Below are 19,688 nucleotides of genomic sequence, written 5' to 3'. Positions count from 1 at the left end.
TTCTGCTGGATTTAACGAAGTACCCAAAAACTTTATACTACATGTAATGGGTTTGAAACAGATTAAGCAGCAGGCTGGAAGCTTAGTATTCTTGTTTTTGAAGTAAAACAAAGCCTCCCAAATGCCTCCTTTTGTTCGTTGTCTTCTTCCTCATCCTTCCAACCACTTTCCTAGCACTGGAGTAATAGCCAGGCAATGCAATACAGTACTTCAAGCTTTACAGTATACTGTTATGTGCAGCATTGCCTAGTGAGAGAAAGATAAAATTAAAAAAAGAAAGAACGAGAGAAACCTCTTGTTGGAAAGTTCCTGCAGTAAAAGTGAAACCTATGGTATTGACTATCTTTACAACCATGAACAGCTTCTCAATTCTGAGAAAATAAAGGTATCAGTGGGCCAGTGCAGCCTTCAATACTGCACGTCTTCACCTCCCTTTAATCTTTTTAACAGCTACTAGCTGACCCAGATGCCCGCTTAGTTGCCTTTAGCAACCACCAAGTCCAACACACCTCAAGCCAGCTCAGAGTCACTAGCCGCCTCTCCTCAGTCTTCCAGAAGCCGAGGGAGGAGAGGCAGCGGGGGGGTGGGGCGCGAACGCCACGCCTCCATGAGGGGCGGTGCTGCTTCCCCACCGCGGAGGCAGGGCAAGAGGCGGGCCACGGGTGACGTCATTCAGGAAAGCCGCCCTGATTGGAGGGAAGGAGGCGGAGTCTAGTTTCCCTGGTGACGGGTTGTCCGGTGGTCGCCTGGTAACCGGTCGTGGCTGTACTGGCGGCTGCAGGGCTGGCGGCTTAGGCCGCAGAGGTCTGTGGGCCTGAGCCCACGCTGCACTCTGTCCGTCCTGCGATGACTGCTGCCCTGGCCGTCGTCACGACGTCGGGTTTGGAAGATGGCGTGCCTAGGTCCCGTGGCGAAGGGACCGGGGAAGTGGTCGTGGAGCGGGGGCCCGGCGCGGCCTACCACATGTTCGTGGTGATGGAGGACTTGGTGGAGAAGCTGAAGCTGCTCCGCTACGAGGAGGAGTTCCTCCGGAAGAGCAACCTGAAGGCCCCGTCCAGGTGGGTGCCGGTGTCCCCAAGCGCCTGGGTACCTGCTAGCCTCCAGGGAGATGCCCTCCTTGGTCCTGCTGGGAACCAATTCCGTGAGAGCGGGTTAGCAATTCCTTGCCTCCGTCTGCCTAGCCAGGGAAGGGCACTTCACTCCAAACTCCGGGGAGGTCCGTGGAGCTCACGCAGCCCTGACTTGGTGTTTTTGTAGAGAGAATAAATAAGTTTTGGAACGGCAGAAAGGATTGGAAGACAGCTTGCCTGTTTTTTGTTGTTGTTGTTGTTTTTTAACACACACGCATTACCACAAAACACAAACTGTATTTTATGATTGTAAAGATAACACAAATACTCATTGTAGAAAACTCAGAAAAACACAAGAACATGTCTAGAAAAATTATAAAACCGCCCAAAATCTCGTCTCCAGAGAGGAATGCCATTATCACTTAAGGCTTTTTTTCTAGTTTGGGGTTTTTTTGTTGTTGTTGTTTAAGACCCTGTTTATACAACTGGTGACCGTGGGTACTTACGACCCTGTGAAGGAGCGCCTTAAATGCGGCTAGTAAATTTGTTAACTACTTGCTATGGTTTAAAAGACTTCTGCCTTTGCAATAACCATACTCTCAGAAACTGAAAAGTGGAAAAGACGAATGACAACTATTGAATTGTCTCCTATCATAGAACCTAAAGTTCTACCCTTGTTCCGGTGGGGGAGAAGTCCAACATATCCTGAACGCAGTGCCATTACTTGCTGAAGGTAGTGGTCGGCTAGGACCTTCTCCTCAAATCACTGTAGCTTAGCAGTAGCCAGGTAAATCAGTTTTATAGCTTTTCTTTCACTTTAATACTTACGTTTATTTTATTCCATAAAAGGCAATCAGTATTAAGAATCTATAGTACTTAATGTCTACAGCCAGGCTCAAATAATTTCCCTTGATAGTTTTAATCTCATTCCACTGCTCTCTTCCAATAAATTGAATTGAAAGATATGTAGGCTTTATGTAAACTGTTCATATTAAATTAGTCCATAGTCGGAGAAAAGATAAAGGAAAAAAGTAGTGTTGCTTGATCCATGTTAGAAAAGGTAGTCCTGGGATTATTAAAGTGAATCGATCGGGATAGTATAGACAACCAACATTTCCTGTATTAATAAAAATGCATTTTTTTCCAAGTGTATTTTTCAAATGAAAAGAAAATGACCTTAAGATTCTGTTGATGTCATCTCTGTGTCTTCAGGGGTTCAGCAGGACACTTTGAATCATGGATTTGTGTGGGAATATCCTAGTCTAATGGTTCTCAAAGTGTGATCACCAGACCAACAGCATCAGCATCACCTGGGCACTTACTAGAACTGAAATGCCTCAGGCCCTTTCCCAGGTCTATCTACCTTTTCAGTAATTATAAGGATGGGGACTAGTGGTCTGTTTCAGTAAGTCTTCCAGATGATTCTGATGGACACTAATATTTGAGAACCACTGTCCTAAGTTTACAGTATCTATTGGTGTTCATTCCTGTGCCCTAGAGGAGTTATCTGCCAATAAGGAAAAGATGACTTTTTGGTGGGTGGATGCTTTGAAAGGATAGTGAGCATATACCTGGAAGGACTTCATGGCCTTTTTTCTTCCCAGCTTTCTGTTATCTTCCAGAACGTTTACACTTATCCTGCAGGATAAAGTTTGGGAAACATGAAGGAGTACACGACTGATTTTTATGACTATGATTATAATAGTTGTAAATACATTGCAAACATAATAATGATAGCTACACATGAACAAGAAAAATAAGATCTTTGATTAAACTGACTTGAATGTTGTTGCTAGTGAGTTTTATTCCTATAATGTTTAGGTATAAATCATACTGATCCTCATAGAACTGTGTTTAGCAGACCAGGGGATTAAGCAAGAGCCCACAGATGTTTTTTAGATTGGTGATGTGACATTCACAGTTTCTTAATCCTGACTACACCTTATAAACATGTAGAAAGCTTTTGAAATATACCCCATACTGGGCCTACACTCACTGAAGTTCTGATTTAATTCATTCATGAGGGAAGAAGCAATGTTTGGCCAAGTACCAGTATTTTTATTAGCTCCTCAGGTGATTGAATATGCAGCCAAGATAAAAACAAATGTTTACCATAGGTGATAGGTTAGAAAGAGTAAAAATGCATAATGAGTAATCTTTTGAGATCTCTTTTAAACTCTGAGGTTCTTCCAGATTACCATTTTCGTTAATAAGGTATTAGCATATTATTACTGACACTTAAATCATTTTGGCAAAAACTCTACATGCTCTGTTCTCTAACAGGCACTACATTTCCCGGGTGTAAGGTCTTTGATCTCATATTTTGGGTACAGTAGTAATTGCGCTAATCCTGATGATTTAAAAATTTAATGTGAGTGCTGTGGATTACTGGAAACTTGAAAGGGTGAATTATCGAGGCCTTTTGATTTGATGGCCATTGGGGGGAAGAAAGATTTGTTGGACAGTTGTGAATTCGGCCCTATTAGTTATTATAGACTTATTTGCATTATTTCACATACACCCCCATTCCTCCTTGTTTTGAAACAGACACTATTTTGCACTGCCTACCAACCCTGGTGAACAGTTCTACATGTTTTGTACTCTTGCTGCTTGGTTGATTAATAAAGCAGGACGTCCCTTTGAGCAGCCTCAAGAATATGATGACCCTAATGCCACGATATCTAACATACTATCCGAGCTTCGGTCGTTTGTAAGTGTAAACAACCCTTCTTTCTCCATGTTCTCAAGTTATGAATTTTAACACTGATAATTTAATAACAAATGCTAGCCATTTAGATGACTCCTCTGTATATATTATTATGAATTTATTTTCAGGTAAAACCTCCTTAAAATAGTTTGTATTATAACATTAATGTCACTTCTGAAAATGTTCAGTATATACTCTTTATTAGCCCAAAGTAATATATACATATATATATATAAAGTCTTGATATATTTGAGAGGTAAATTTTGGAATGGTTAATTCTTGATGTAAAAAATGATAATTAAAAAATATACCCTACAAAGTCAAAACACTTTATATTCTGAAAGGGAACTTGTACTTAAGACCATGATAGCAGTTGTGCTTTTTCATTTCTGACTTTTCCTGGGCAGGCAGTAAGATATTTTTTGGTATAAATGTTATTAATTTTTGACAAGTGAATCATTCTGTCCTTAACATAGTTATTTAAATAGTTTTACTGGTTTCTTTTCACTCTAATAAGATCAATAATTTGTTTTGCTATAATGTTACTGCCTTTTAATTTGATACATTTAACAATAAAAATCTTTATTTTCAGTATTTTTATGTATCAATAGGTTACAAAGACTTGAAATGGATTTCTATGAAGCAATGTAATTACAGTTATTGTAAATCATTTGAAAGAAAAGTGATACATCCATTCAGCAGTTCTTTGCTTAAATTTTGACATTTGGAGTATAACTGACAAATAATACCCTGTTTTTTCTTTTGTTTTTCAGGGGAGAACTGCAGATTTTCCTCCTTCAAAATTAAAGTCAGGTTATGGAGAACATGTATGCTATGTTCTTGATTGCTTAGCTGAAGAAGCATTGAAATATATTGGTTTCACCTGGAAAAGGTAAAAAATTACCCAACCTGATAATAGTAATTTTATGTGCATAGCATTTTCCTCTGAGGGTGCAGAGCTGTTTAATTGAACATAAAAGAATTATTTCCTTTTGACTATTCTAAATTGAAAATGCTACAGATAATTAAGAAAAGCCAGTATAGACAAAATTAGAATGTCTGATGTCTTCAAAACTAATTCTGAAGTAATGTGTTACATATTATTGTGCCCCTTCTCTGTTCAAATATGTAATTATTGAAGGTTTAACTGTGACTATGTATCTTTGTAAATTCTGGACTTTTTTTAAAAGTCTCTTGTACATGTGTTTACACACATAAGCGTAATACATACACAGAGGGAACTGATAGCTACAGATTTAAGGAAAAAATTGAAATTAATATAGTACTTTAAGTGGGATTTTCTCCTTTGCTAGTAGTTACTGGGCAAGAATAATACTGAAGAAACTACCTGACACTCTCCTAGACGTTGTTCATTGCTTTTGTGTCCAACCTGACAGTGCTTTGTTTATTTCTATTATTATATTTATTATTATATTTATCCTATGGTATAAAATTGTTCTTTACTCTTCTGATGTTCTTGCTAGAAATCATGAAGTCTTCACAAGTACTCTGTTAGCATAATGCTTGGTCTATCTTAGATGTTTTAATAGATATTGAGCATATAGATGAAATAGAACATTTGGAAACTCAATTTATAGAGATTATAATTAGAAAACATAAATTTTATGCTTTGCAGTTTGGGATTTTTAATAGGTTAGAATGTAGAAGGCACTATTCAGGTAAAATATGAGTAAGCAGTGTTTTTTTTTTGTTATTAGAACTAACTTCTGTAGAAAGATGTGTGTGTATATATATACACATATGTATAAAATTCCCTGTTAACATTTTAATGTATATTCAATTATATTCTTTTAGGTATAATCTCCCTATTAAGTTTAATAGCTTCCTTGAATTAGGTTATCATTGGGATGAGCCATATGAAATTACTTGTATTCATCTATTTTTAAACTAAAAAAATGGCAATTTCATATGCTTCAATCCAAACATTATTATTTAGTACAATATAAAGAATGACTACATGGTGCATAATACTTTATTAAATTTCAAGAGAAAATAAGTTATGAGATGTGCTGCTGTATTTAGCATTTTAAAAAACTACTAAATTCATAGCCTAATATATTCTAAATTCACCAGAAGCTGTGGTGTAATATCTCAAACACTATTCTATTTTGCACTTCCTTTGTTTCTCAGCACATCTTATTCCTGGCCTATGTATTGTAATTTGGATAATTTATTTTTTAGTTTTGTTTTTAATTGATACATAACTGTGCAAATTTTGGAGTACAATGTGATGTTTTGACACATGTGTACAATATACAGTGATCAAGTTAGTGAAATTAACATATTCATCATTTCAAATGTTTATCATTTTATTGTGGTGAGAACATTCCAAATCTCTTTGAGCTATTTTCAAATATATATTATTAATTAATATATAATATTGTTAACTGTAGTCACCCTACTGTGCATTGGAGCACTAGAACTTATTCCTTCTAACTGTAACTTTGTACTCACCCACTTTGACCAACTTCTCCCCATCCTCCCTTCCCCCTACCCTTCCCATCCTATGGTAACCACTATTATACTCTCTACTTCTATATTTATCTTTCTGTGCCTGGCTTATTTCACTTGACATAATGTCCTCCATGCTTATACAGATTGCTACAAATGACAGAATTTCATTCTCTTTTATGATTGAATAGTATTACACTGTGAAAATATGCCACATTTTCTTTTTCTATTCAACCTTTTATGGATACTTAGGTTGGATTCCATATCTTGAGTATTGTGAATAGTGCTGCAATAAACATGGGAGTGCAGATATCTCTAACATACCGATTACATTTATTTTAGATATATAATCAGTAGTGGGATTGTTGGATAATTGAGTAGTGCTATTTTTAGTTTTTTTGAGGCACCTCCATAGTGTTTGCCATAGTGTCTGTACTAATAATTTACATACCCACTAATAGTGTTCAAGGGTACCCCCTTCTCCATATCCTCATCAGGCTTTGTTATTTTGAGTGGTGAGGGATTGGGTAATCCCCATTCTAACTGGGTTGAGATGATATCTCATTGTGGTTTTGATTTGCATTTCCCTGATGATTAGTGATGTCGAGCATTTTTGCATGTATCTGTTGGCTATTTCTATAGTACTTTTTGAGAAATGTCTATTAAGATCTTTTGCCCATTTTAAAAATTGGACTAGTTTTTGTTGTTGCTTTGCTATTGAGTTGCTTGAGTTTCTTATACATACTGGATGTTAACTTCTTCTCAGATGGGTGGTTTGCAAATATTTTCTCCCATTCTGTGGGCTGTCTCTTCACTCTTTTGATTGTTTCCTTAAGTTTGATGTAATCGTGTTTGTCTATTTTTGCTTTTATTGCCTGTGGTTTTGAGGTCTTATTCAAAAAATTCTTGCCCAGACCAAAGTCATGAAGTGTTTTCTCCCACATTTCCTATTAGTTTCAGTTTCAGATTGTATATTTAAGTCTTTAATCCATTTTGAGTTGGTTTTTATAAGTGGTTAGAGGTAGGGGTCTAGTTTCATTCTTTTGCGTGTAGATATCCAGTTTTCCCATTACTATTTATTTTTCTTTTTTTGTTTTTTAGCACCATTTATTGAAGAGACTGTGACTTGGATAATTTATAAGGACTATGTTTAAATGAGGAATAAAAGGAGGAAGCTGAAAAGTAGTCAACATTAGAGAATATATCAGCTATGTAACATGTAAATGAGATAGACATTACATATAGATGAATTTTTTATATCTCTAAATGTCAAAATGAATCCTGGAAGAACATGGCCTTTGAGATATTTTCTAATTAATGAAAAATTAGGAAATTTATTATTTAAGATGATTGATTTAGTTCACAGTATTTTGCATAATAGTAAATGTTGATTTTTGTATTCTGTTAACATGATTGAGGCGTGGGTTTTCGTGTTTTACGACAGGGTTTCACTCTGTCGCCCAGGCTGGGGTGAACCTCTGCCTGCTGGGCTCAAGCGATCCTCCCACCTCAGCCTCCCACATAGCTGGAACTACAGGTGCACACCACCACTCCCAGCTAATTTTTAATTTTTTTTGTCAAGACGGGGTTTCGCCATGTTGCCCAGGCTGGTCTCAAACTCCTGGTCTCAGGCAGTCCACCCGCCTTGGCCTCCCAAAGTGCTGAGATTATAGATGTGAGCCATCACACCCAGCCAGGTAGAAGTTTTTAATACAAGTTTTCTCTCTAGCTTTGTTACTGGATAAAAAAAGGAAAAAAAAATAAATTTTCATAAATAAACCCAAATACATTTGAGTACTTTTAATATAGGATATGTGTCATTAATCTTGATGAATACATGATTTTACAAAGTTTAATGTTAGGACCACTAATTTTACGTTTTGGAAATAAGAAGAAAGCTGGAATCCTTCTTATTACCTATGTTAAAATAAACTTCAGATTGATCAAAGGTGTGAATGTGAAAAGCAAAACTATAGAAGTATTAAAAGACCAGAGGAGTGTAGGGGTTGTAGTATGACAGAAAGCCTCAAATATATGATGTTAAAGCTAGGGTCTGTGCAAGAAAAGGTTACCAACTCTATCTAATAAGAACTGTAACAATCTTGAATAGCCCAGATTATAAGTAATATACTAGGGGAATAATTTTTGAGAGGTTAGGCAAAACAATAATTTTCTTAATATACAAAAAGCCAAAAAGTAAAGAGTATAAATAGACATTTCACCATAAAAGAAGTGCAAATAACCAATGAAAATATGAAAAGATGTTCAATCACTTTCATGCCAAAGAAATGCAGTTAAAACAAGAATGAGATTTTTTTCACGTGGTTGATGTGCTAAAATTAAAGTTTGTATTATTTATCATATTGGTGAATATATGGAAATAGAGTCACTCTCCTTCAGTATTGTTTGGAGTCTAAATTAGGGTAACATTTTGGAAGCCAATTTTGGCAGTATATAGCAAAACAATAACATGTACAAAGTTGTTTATCCAGCTATTTCACTTGAACAAATTTATTCTGAGCGGTATGTGTAATGATAAATGTACAAAGATGATCTTTGCAATATTGTCTAGCAAAATAATTAGAAGCCTCCACGTTCAGTCATAGGCTACCAGTTACATTAATTATGGTATTGATTGTTCAATGAAATACAGTACAGGTATGTAAAAAATAATGAGAAATACATATGTATTTAAATATGGTGTATTGGTGAGAAGCATTAAGTTGGGTAACACCATTCGTAGTATCATCTCATTTTTTTATAAATTTGAAGATAACCACTTTTGCTTTTTACATAGAAAGTTTTAGGAAAAATACATGAAACATTTAACAGTGATTATGGAAGTGGAGTGAAAAAGGACAAAACCTGGCATAGAAGAGATAATATTTGCATTATGATTTTTTGTCTTACTAAATATTAAACTTACCATCTCATGTTTAACCTTATTATTTTAGGCCAATATACCCAGTAGAAGAATTAGAAGAAGAAACTGTTGCAGAAGATGATGCAGAATTAACATTAAATAAAGTGGATGAAGAATTTGTGGTATGTGTGTAGCTGAACTTTCTGTTCATTTTCACCTTTCGGCCACTTTCCATTCTCTTAATTTCCCCCAGACTTCCATTATCTGGAATATATTTTATTTCATTGTTTCTAAAGAAGAAAAGCTTTTAAATACAGTGCCGAGTATCATCATTTAGACTTTTGATTAAGTTAATGTTTGTATTTGCTAATGATTGAGGTCTGAATTTTAGCAGAGATTCTTAAACTGTTCAGGGAAATATATACCACTAGTTATATGAGTAAATACTTTCATAACAACCCTTCATGATGTTAGATAGACTGTGACTAATAAATAATTTAAAACAGAACAAAAGAATTTGGGATTAATAAATTCTGCTTTATATGCATACCATTCATTTCTAAGGAATTCCTTTATTCATCTACAATTAGGATGAATAGGAATTTTTTTTAGTGCTTTTAAATAATCAACATTATTTAAGTTGTTTGGCAGAATCTGCGCCTTTTTACATGTTTTACATGCCATCCATAGTGTGCAGCTAAAGATGACAGAGACAAAAGAACTTTTTCTCAAGATAATTCTCAGAACTTGAATTAGATTGATGCTGGTACTTTAGGGAGTATACATGTGATTTCAAGCAGAAATGGTGGGGAAAAAAACAACTTTATAGTATACAGCTGACCCTTGAGCAATGTGGGGGTTATGGGCATCAGCCCCCACACAGCTGAAAATCCACATATAACTTTGGACTCCCAAAAACTTTACTAATAGCCTACTGTTGACTTGAAGCCTTACCAATAACATAAACAGTTAACACATATTTTGTATATGTATTATATATTGTATTCTTACACTAAAAGTAAGCTAGAGAAAAGAAAATGTTACTAAGTAAGTTATAAGGGAGAGAAAACATATATACTATTAAGTGGAAGTGGATAATCATAAAAGTATCTTCTCTGTCTTCATATTGAGTAGCCTAAGGAAGAAGAGCAAGAGGAAGGGTTGGTCTTGCTGTCTCAGGGGTGGCAGAAATGAAAGAAAATTTGTGTTTAAGTGTACCCATGCAGTTCAAACCCATGGTGTTCAAGGGTCAACTATATTTTGCTGTCATAAATCAATTAAAATTTTGGGGTAATTTTTAAAATCAATAGATAATTAGTTTAACATAAGTAATTGAAATTTGGCATTGAGGTTAGTATAGTATATAAGTTAGTATATGCTATGGAGGTTTTAATCACTGCAAAATTTTAATAGCAAATGCTGAAAAATAACCATTAAATAGATTAGATGCTATCTGAATAGAATATTATAAAGCCATTTGTATTAGTCCATTTTGTGTTGCTATGAAGGAATACTTGAGACGCTGGGTAAGTTATAAAGAAAAGAAGTTTATTTTGGCTCACAGTTTTGCAGACCATACCAGAAGTGTAGCACCAGCATCTGCTTCTGGTGAGGGCCTCAGGAAGCTTACAACCATGGTAAGACAAAGTGGGAGCAGGCATCTCACATGGCCAGAGAAGGAGCAGAGGAGGAGAGAAGGACCAGAGACAAAGGAGGAGACATATATATCCAAACTATATCACCATTAAAAATTGTTGGGGGGCATGCTGGCTCATACCTGTAATCCTAGCACTTCAGGAAGCAGTGGGAGGATTGCTTCAGGCCAGGAGTTTGAGACCAACCTGGGCAATGTAGTGAGTCCTCATCTCTACCAAAAAGAAAAAAGAAAAAAATGCTAGGCATGGTGATGCATGCCTGTAGTCCTAACTACTCAGGAGGCTGAGGTGGGAAGATCGCTTGAGCCCGGGAGTTTGAAAGTGCAGTAAGCCATGATCATGCCACTCCACTACAGCCTGAGTGACAGAGCAAGACCCTGTCTCTACAAAAAAAAAGTTTACAAAGTTTACAAAGAAAAATACAAAGTTATTGACATGGGAATGTAACTTATACTATATGCTATAAAATTAACTGAGAGGATTCCAAATTTTATGTTATAACATTACGTAAAATATGGTAAAAATAAATATATTAGCGTTCATTATATATGGGTGGGAGAATTATGAATGATTGTTTTCTATGCTTTGCATTTTTAACGTTTTAACATGTATTTTTAATAGCAATGTAAATAAACCTTATTTAAACAATATATGTAAAAAAAGATGACTGTTATTTACAGAAGGAAAAAGACCATTGTAAAACTTGTCAATATGAAAGATACTTTTTAATGTGATGAATTTTGAAAGTCAAGACAAAGATATATTCATTCATTCTGCATATACTTATTGAGCACTTGTTATGTAGCAGGCAGTGGGCAAGGCCCTGGCTGTGTAGCATGTGCCAAAGCTTTGAAGGCAGGAGGAAGCTTAGCATCATCAAGGAACTAAGAGAAAACTACTATGGCCAGAGTTCCTATGTGAGGGGGTGGGTAGCATAAGATTAACTTGGAAGATAGACCGAGTTCAGATTGTTTTGGGCATGAAAAGTAGTTTAGACTTTATTCTTTGTGTAACAGATCTTTCCATTCAAGCTCAGAAATTAAGTACTCATATATCCCCAGTTGTTCACCTTATTTATTCCCTTATCTTCTTAATAACTATTTGATAGTTATGAATAATTTATGAACAGATACCTGGTTCTAGTACATTAATATTTAACTTCAAAGGCATATAGCTAAAAACTGCTAGTCTGGGGAATAAAGAAAAACCCACTAGTCAGAAGAAAAATATCTGCAAGGGCAGAAACTATGTGTAATTTTTCTTATTGTTGTGTGTCCAGCTTATTGTGCAGGGCCTGGTGCATAATACATACTCATTAAATATTTGACCATAAAATCAAAGTGTCAGCACATCGTTGTGTAACATTTAGAAACTATAGCTCATTTTAAATTGGGAACCCTTTAAAGTTCAAGGCACCATTATTGGGGGTGTGAATTTAGAGAAATATACTGGAAAGCAGTCTCTTCACACATTTCTTCCCAGCCATGAGGTGAAGACCTTCTACTATCATAAGAGCAAACTGAAGGCCTTCCTCAAAGGGGTTGGCCCTGAGGCTCTTCATTCCCTTGCATCATGTCTCTTTAATTTCTTTTCTTCTTTATTGTCATCATATTATTCTAAGGAGCCCTCTGTTACTTCTACTCTTCTCTTTAAGGAGGACTGGGTCACCACCAGGAAGCCTTTTGATGATGGGATATTACATGATTCTGTTGTCTGAGTTTGTGGCGTTGCTCAAGGATGGTAAAGGTTGGCCAGGTGCGGTGGCTCACATCTGTAATTCCAGTACTTTGGGAGGCTGGGGTGGGCAGATCACTTGAGGGTAGGAGTTTGAGATTAGCCTGGCTAACATGGCGAAACCCCATCTCTACAAAAATACAAAAATTAGCCAGGCGTGGTGGTATGTGCCTGTAGTCCCAGCTACTTGGGAGGCTGAGGCAAGAGAATTGCTTGAACCGGGAGTTGGAGGTTGCAGTTAACCAAGATTGCACCACTCTACTCTGGCCTGGGCAACAGAGTAAGACTCTTGTCTCAAAAAAAAAAAAAAAAAAAGATTATTTCTCACAGTCAAAGTTCTCCTATAATCATCTAGAAACTAGAAACCTTTAATTTTGGATTGCCCATATCAAGCTAGGACACATTAATAATTATTTTTATAAATATGTTGGGGTCAATAACACAAAATATTCCCACCTATTGTACATAATCATATCCATAGTAATTGGCAGTCAGAATTAAGAAGGCATATTAGACTAATAGGAAATTTTTGACTGCCTTCTGACTTACTGAAATTAGAATCCTCATGTATTCTAATAGCTTACAAAACAATTTTCTAAGCCTGTTTACATTTGAATTCCTCTTAAATGCTCTCTTAATAATACTTAGTAACTTAATCCTTTTTCTATGAATTAGTTTGGATTTTTCAGAGGAATAGAACCAATAGGATGTGTACACACACACACGTATAGAAAAAGACTTAAGGAATTGGCTCACATGGTTATGGAGGCTGAGAAGGCCCCAAGATCCACAGTTATCAAGCTGGAGACCCAGAAGAGCTGATGGTAGTTCCAGTTTGAGTCTGAAGGCCTGAAGACCAGAAGAGCTGAGCTGATAGTTTGTTTCAGTCTGAGTCAGAAGGCAAGAGAAGACTAATGTCTTCAGTGACAATGAGGCAAAGATGATAAATTCTCTTTCTCAGCTTTTTTGTTCTATTCAGCCCTTCAGTGGATTGAATAAAGCCCATGCGCATTGGTGATGACAATCTGCTTTACTCAGTCTACTGATTCAATTATTTATTGCATTCAGAAACACCCTCACAGACACACTCTGAATAATGTTTAACCAACACCAAGGCACCTTGTGGCACAGTCAAATTGACACATAAAATTAACCATCAAAAGTCGACCCCTTGTCACCTTACCACCCATATACATCTTCTTAAACCATAATCTTCAAATAAAGACCATACATAGCATGGTTATAATTTCATCTAATAGAATGTAACTGCTCTGCATACAATAGATATTGCTCTAATTCCTTCTCCAGAAGAGGAGATAAAGTCCATAAGTGATACCTACTCTTCTCCCTGATATCACTTAAATATTACAAAAGTAACAATACTTAAATACTGATATAAAGTCAGTACATCTGTGTTACATGATAAGGGAATAAGAGTAAAGAAAACAAAAACACATACAGATATATTCATAGCAACTAGGAAATATTCATGACAATCACAATTCTCATTTCTGTAACTGGTCACATGCTTGTAGTTGTGTTTATAACTACCATTTTTCACTACCTATTCTGTATTCCCCTTGCCTTCAGTAAGCACCTCAGCTGGTTATAGTTCTTTACCTGGTGGGGTGACTCAGATCTTTATTACTGAAGTGTCTGAGCCGGTAAGTAGACCTGCCTGGATTTGGTTGTTGTAGTTTTCTGTTGATTTTTAATCACAGGGCATGATAATACCATGCCTTAAAAGATCTCCTGTATTTTAGAATACTCTTCCTTCGATTTTGGAGTAGTCCAGTGTCCTGTTAATAGGATCAGTCATGCCAGCCAATACAGTAATTGCCGCCTTTGCCATGTCGATTCAGAGGTATGAGGAACCCAAAGTGGCCAGGTGGCAGTCTTAATTTCTGTTCAATCAAATCGTTGTTGTATCTTCTGGTTGAAGAATTCCTCCTTTTGGAACTAAGACCTCTAAGCCAGCAAAGCATAAGATCATGGGAACAGGAAGCAAGAATTTTGCCAGTGGGCTACTAGGGGTAATAGCAAGTGATTCCACTCCATTTCCACCCCTTGATTCCTGGACCTGTAAATCCTGGCTGTGGGAGAAACAGCACCATATATTGGTTGCTGATTCATTCTAGTACCTACTATTAAAGCTTTTTACCTATTAGTGTTCAGTCCAGTATAGTTCAACAAGTATCTATTGATTGCCTATGTAAACAATACTGATCAGGTTATTGTAAAAGCATTATAAACTTGTCTCTTCTCCCATGGGCATTAAGTCATTGACATTTCACTCATTTACTCTGGTTGTTAAGTAGACTCTTATTAGTGCAAACACAGACTAGACTAAGCCATTTGTCAAAAGTGTATACCTCTGCTTCAGTTTTAAGATATAAAGTGATCACTTTTGTCTGCATTTCTGTTCTACTGCCCCACTCTAAAAAAAGTAAGTGTCACTGGAGTGTATAGAATCTACATTTATGTTGTTTCTTATTTTACTAAAATGTTTCTGGTTCTCCAAGGTTTAGCATGGTTCTCATACCTTACCTTCGTTGTTCCAACCCCCATAGTTTCTGAGGAGATATGGGATAGAGACTTAGAATTTGCATTCTAAGGAATACCTAAGTGATGCTGTTACTGCTGCTCTCAGAACCACACTTGGAGAACCAGTATCTTATATATTTATAAATGGTTGAAGATAAGGATTATCTTTGAAATCTACTACAGCTTTGTACAGTTCTACATATGGAAGTGTTCACCAACTGACATTCTCTTTTTTCTTTATAAAATCATGACTTGAGGGCCCAGCTCCATTGTCTTTATTGTGTCCTTGAGGTTGAAATATCCTTGTTAAATTTTTGTTACTTACTATGTCACTTGTCACCACAAAGACATATGAAAAAAGAGGAGCTCATGTTTTGTCTTACATGCTCATAGAACCTGCTCAGACTCCATATTTACTGCATACTGGGGAGGGAGTTGGTTCTCAAAGGGTCACTTTCTACCCCTGCCCTCTACATCCAGTTGGTCTACAGATTAGGATTAGCTTGGCACCCACCTAAACTATCCTTTGTAATAGATTTAAGTACCATGGACCAACCAGTACTGGTAACCATTATTTTATCAAGCTTGAACATACCAGAGATGAGATGTCAAAAATATGTATCAGTGTGATTGGTCGGAGCAAATGAGAATATTCTCTGTCAGCCTCTCATTTTTGTCCATTTCAGTCTTATTGCTCAAAAATATCCATTAACTCCTTCTATTTATATCAAATTTGCCAGCCACTTGGGTTTGTTTCTTGCCCTGTTTTTATATTTATCTGTAGTTCTATAGCAATGGCTCCCTTCCTTTCCCTCCCCCCGTTTTTTCCTTTCTTTATTGACTGCAAAACTGGTGCTATTTAAGTAGTAATACCATCAAAACCTCAGAAAACAGATGAACTGTTAATAATATTGTGCCCTGCTTTATGCACACGTTCACTAGGCTTTTAAATACCCTTTCCTACACTAGTCTTTATATCAAGTTTAATATAGCCTAGTATAGCATATAGGTGAAAACTGGAAATATATTTTTTAATTATAGTTTTTAATAATTTTTTAAAAATTTGTTTATTTTCTAAGGAAGAAGAGACAGATAATGAAGAAAACTTTATTGATCTCAACGTTTTAAAGGCCCAGACATATCACTTGGTAAGTTTCATCAGCTACATGCAGGACCAACAAGCAATCAATGTACATGTTCTGCTGGAAATTTCAATGAGGCCATTGTTTTGTATGCCGCTTGAAAAGTAGCTCTCAAAATTGCTTTCCTATATATAAAATGTTATAATTACAGCAAATATAAAAACCCAGAGGAGTGAGTGAGGCAGCCTCCTGTCTGTATCATGGAAAATTGACACAGTGCTACTCATGCAGACTGAAAATAATTTGCCTGGTGGCATTTTTTATTATGAAAAGACATCAAGTATTCTATTTCAAGTTATTTTCCATTTTAATAGGCCAAGATTTAATGATCTTGATTATAGGAAAATATTTAAATTGTAGCTCTTTAAATAAAATGGATTAAGACTGGTAGGTATATGGATAAGTAATCAGACATTGCTTTAAGTCTGTTTTAATTATGAAATAACTCTAGTCTATAAAAGTACATATCCAATGAGATATTTCAGATATATATTGTATTTTTACATTCTCCATAAATAATATATTAATATATATTATATATTATAAATAATTTTAATATATTCATAATATATAAATATAGAATTATGTAACATATGTTATGTATTATAAATAATATATTAATATATAACATAAATATATAATATATAAATATATATTAAATTAATTAAATAATATATAAATATAATTTATATGTTATAGTATATTTTATTTATTATGTAATGTTATATAATTTATATATTATATAATATGTTATATATTAATCAAGGATATATACCTATTGTACCCTCAAAAAGTACATATGGAAAGTGATACTCTATTAGTCCTTTATTTAATTTTTCTTATCTGAATCCTCAAAACAAGTTTGGATCTAGTTTTGGTTTCATATCATGAAGATTTCCTTGACTACCCCTCCCCAGGGTGATCTTTGTATTTATCATACTAATGAGGATCAATAATACTAAGGCAGTATTGATATAGTATTGATGCATCAATACTGCCTTAGTATTATTAATCCTCATTGATGCCTTAGTATTATTAATCCTCATTAGTTATTATTAATGATGCATATATGTGTGTGTGTTTTCTGCCGAACTTGAGATGTAATGTAACATTGTGGTCAACTTGCCTGAGTGTGTGACTTAACTCTAATAGTTACTAGGATTCCAGACTTGGGCAAGTTTCCAAACTTCTTGTGCCTCATCTTCTTAAACTGTAAATGAGATAAAAATATTACCTTTACCTTTGTCGTAGGTTTCTGAAAATTAAAAGAGTTACTACATGTAAAACACTGTAATAATATCTGTCACATAGAAAGTACTCAGTACTGGCAAAAACCAAAACCACATCTTTCCTCCATATTTCCCCTTCTGAAATCTGATTTGTAAGCTCCTTGATAACATAGATAGCTATCCTTTTTAATATTCCCCATAGTGTAACACAGAAGGTAGTGAATAAAGACCTCTTAAATGAAGGTATTTTTTATTGATCAATTGAAAATTATATCAGAATAATATGTTAAAATTTAAATCTAAACTCCAGTGATATCAATACCTTACATTTGCAGATCGTTTTGTAGTTTTCAAGTACTTTAAAACACATTTCTTTACTGACCTTGTAAAGTATTTGGGTGGATGTTATCTCCATTTTACAAATATAAACACTGAAATTTATAACCTTGGGACAGTTTAATCTTTTAAGAAGCTAATAAATCACAGTACCTGAATTTAAACTGCTTCTCCAAACTCCAAGTCTATTGCTTTTTCCGCTTTACCTCATAACAAGAGTTGAACAAGGTGTAGATATGTTATGATTCTTGCCTTTAGCAAGTTGTAATTAGTAATGTTGGTGTTTACCTAATGTATGTGTTGAAGATGATGATGACAAAGTGCTTGTCGAGTGTGAGAAGAAAAAAGTAGAGATGCACACAGTTATTCTTGGAAAGAAACTGTTGTTTGTGTTATTCATTCTTATATTGATGGTGTAAACAGAGAACTGTGAAGGCCACCTGGGATTCCTTCTGGACAAAGTAGTTTGAGTACTGAGAAGGAGCAAAGTAATTTAGTGTGCTTCTTCCACTACACCGTTTCCTTATTGGTCCTGATTTCAATTTTTCATCTCAAACTACATGAGGAAGGGTTTTTCCAAATGGTGTTTTTGTAGATTATCTAAGTATTAGATTCTTTGGGCAAAAATTATATAACATAAATCCTTTAGAGCTAAGACTATGTATAGTGATATTTCCACAAGAGGAAGAAGCGTGAACGCCAGGTGTTTGTGGATGGTCAACCATGGAGTACTAATGAGGCAGAAAACCCTTTCATATTTTAAAAAACCTGGCAAGCTCATGATATTGCCCACTAAAGCCATCTGCCTGAGACAGCTGTGTCTGACTACAGCTTATGATGGTTCGGGCTGCTCTTTCCCCAAGACAACATTGCTATATAGGTTAGTATCATAGATTTAAGATTTTATGTCTCATGCAGCAGGTGGACTCACAATGCAGAGGAAATATTATTTTAGGAAAGTTGAGCATGATGAATTCTTCACTGGAACAAAAACGATACATACTGTCAAGGAAAGTGACTTTCTAAATGTATATGTGACTGTGCAAGCCCAGCCATGTGTGGATTGCAGCATTTCCTCGCTGTCTATAGTTTTAAGACAATAAGATGCTTCTTCAATCATTTTCTATCCTCTCACCTACCCTACTTTATTTTTCCTCACAGACCCTGGTATTGCGTTACATTTATTAATTACTGATTTATTTTTTCTGTCGCAACCACTAGAATGCAGACTCCTGTAGAGCAGGAGCTTTTTCACTGCTTTTTTCACCTGTGCCTTGTGTGTAGAAGTTGCTCAATAATCAATAATACTGTAGGAATACATGCCTGAATGTGTGCTATTTTTGCATTTATGGTTTTATAGGCAATTTTCATAGAGAAAAGAACTTATTGACAATAATTATATCCTCTTCTGTGTACCATGCGGGAGAAATCTACCTATATTCTTTTCTTTCATTAAATAAAGTGAAGTCTAGACGCTGAAAAGCATGCTCTTTAAGTATCATGATCATTCCAAGAGTTGGACCTACACAAGCATATTCCTGAGATTTGCAGTAAAATGAAGTGAGAATGCAAATGAAAAAGACATGTCATAAGCAGGTTGTGTTCTCTGGATGCAAATACAGACAGTTTGGAGTGCAAGATGTTTATTAGAAATAGACACATGTGGGCCGGGCGCGGTGGCTCAAGCCTGTAATCCCAGCACTTTGGGAGGCCGAGACGGGCGGATCACGAGGTCAGGAGATCGAGACCATCCTGGCTAACATGGTGAAACCCCGTCTCTACTAAAAAATACAAAAAAAACTAGCCGGGCGAGGTGGCGGGCGCCTGTAGTCCCAGCTACTCGGGAGGCTGAGGCAGGAGAATGGCGGGAACCCGGGAGGCGGAGCTTGCAGTGAGCTGAGATCCGGCCACAGCACTCCAGCCTGGGCGACAGAGC

General features: G+C 35.8%; 1 protein-coding gene across 2 annotated transcripts in view; it reads left to right on the top strand.

The window, feature by feature from the left end:
• The first annotated feature begins 607 nt into the window (after positions 1-607).
• IFT57 (intraflagellar transport 57) overlaps positions 608-19,688 on the top strand; it is a 72,071-nt gene continuing 52,990 nt past the window's right edge. The window contains exons 1-5 of one of the 2 annotated variants that reach the window (XM_025377032.1): positions 608-1,058; positions 3,618-3,780; positions 4,551-4,669; positions 9,204-9,294; positions 16,125-16,193. In XM_025377032.1, the coding sequence (XP_025232817.1) occupies positions 847-1,058; positions 3,618-3,780; positions 4,551-4,669; positions 9,204-9,294; positions 16,125-16,193 (654 nt within the window). In that variant the 5' untranslated portion in view covers positions 608-846. Of the gene's footprint in view, positions 1,152-3,617; positions 3,781-4,550; positions 4,670-9,203; positions 9,295-16,124; positions 16,194-19,688 lie in introns of both variants that reach the window. The other variant, XM_025377031.1, reaches the window with a different exon arrangement.

Source organism: Theropithecus gelada, chromosome 2 (genome assembly GCF_003255815.1).
Source record: "Theropithecus gelada isolate Dixy chromosome 2, Tgel_1.0, whole genome shotgun sequence".
Taxonomy (NCBI): Eukaryota; Metazoa; Chordata; class Mammalia; order Primates; family Cercopithecidae; genus Theropithecus; species Theropithecus gelada.
The sequence above is the reverse complement of the archived record's forward strand: the minus strand, read 5'-3'. Positions and strand labels throughout refer to the sequence as shown.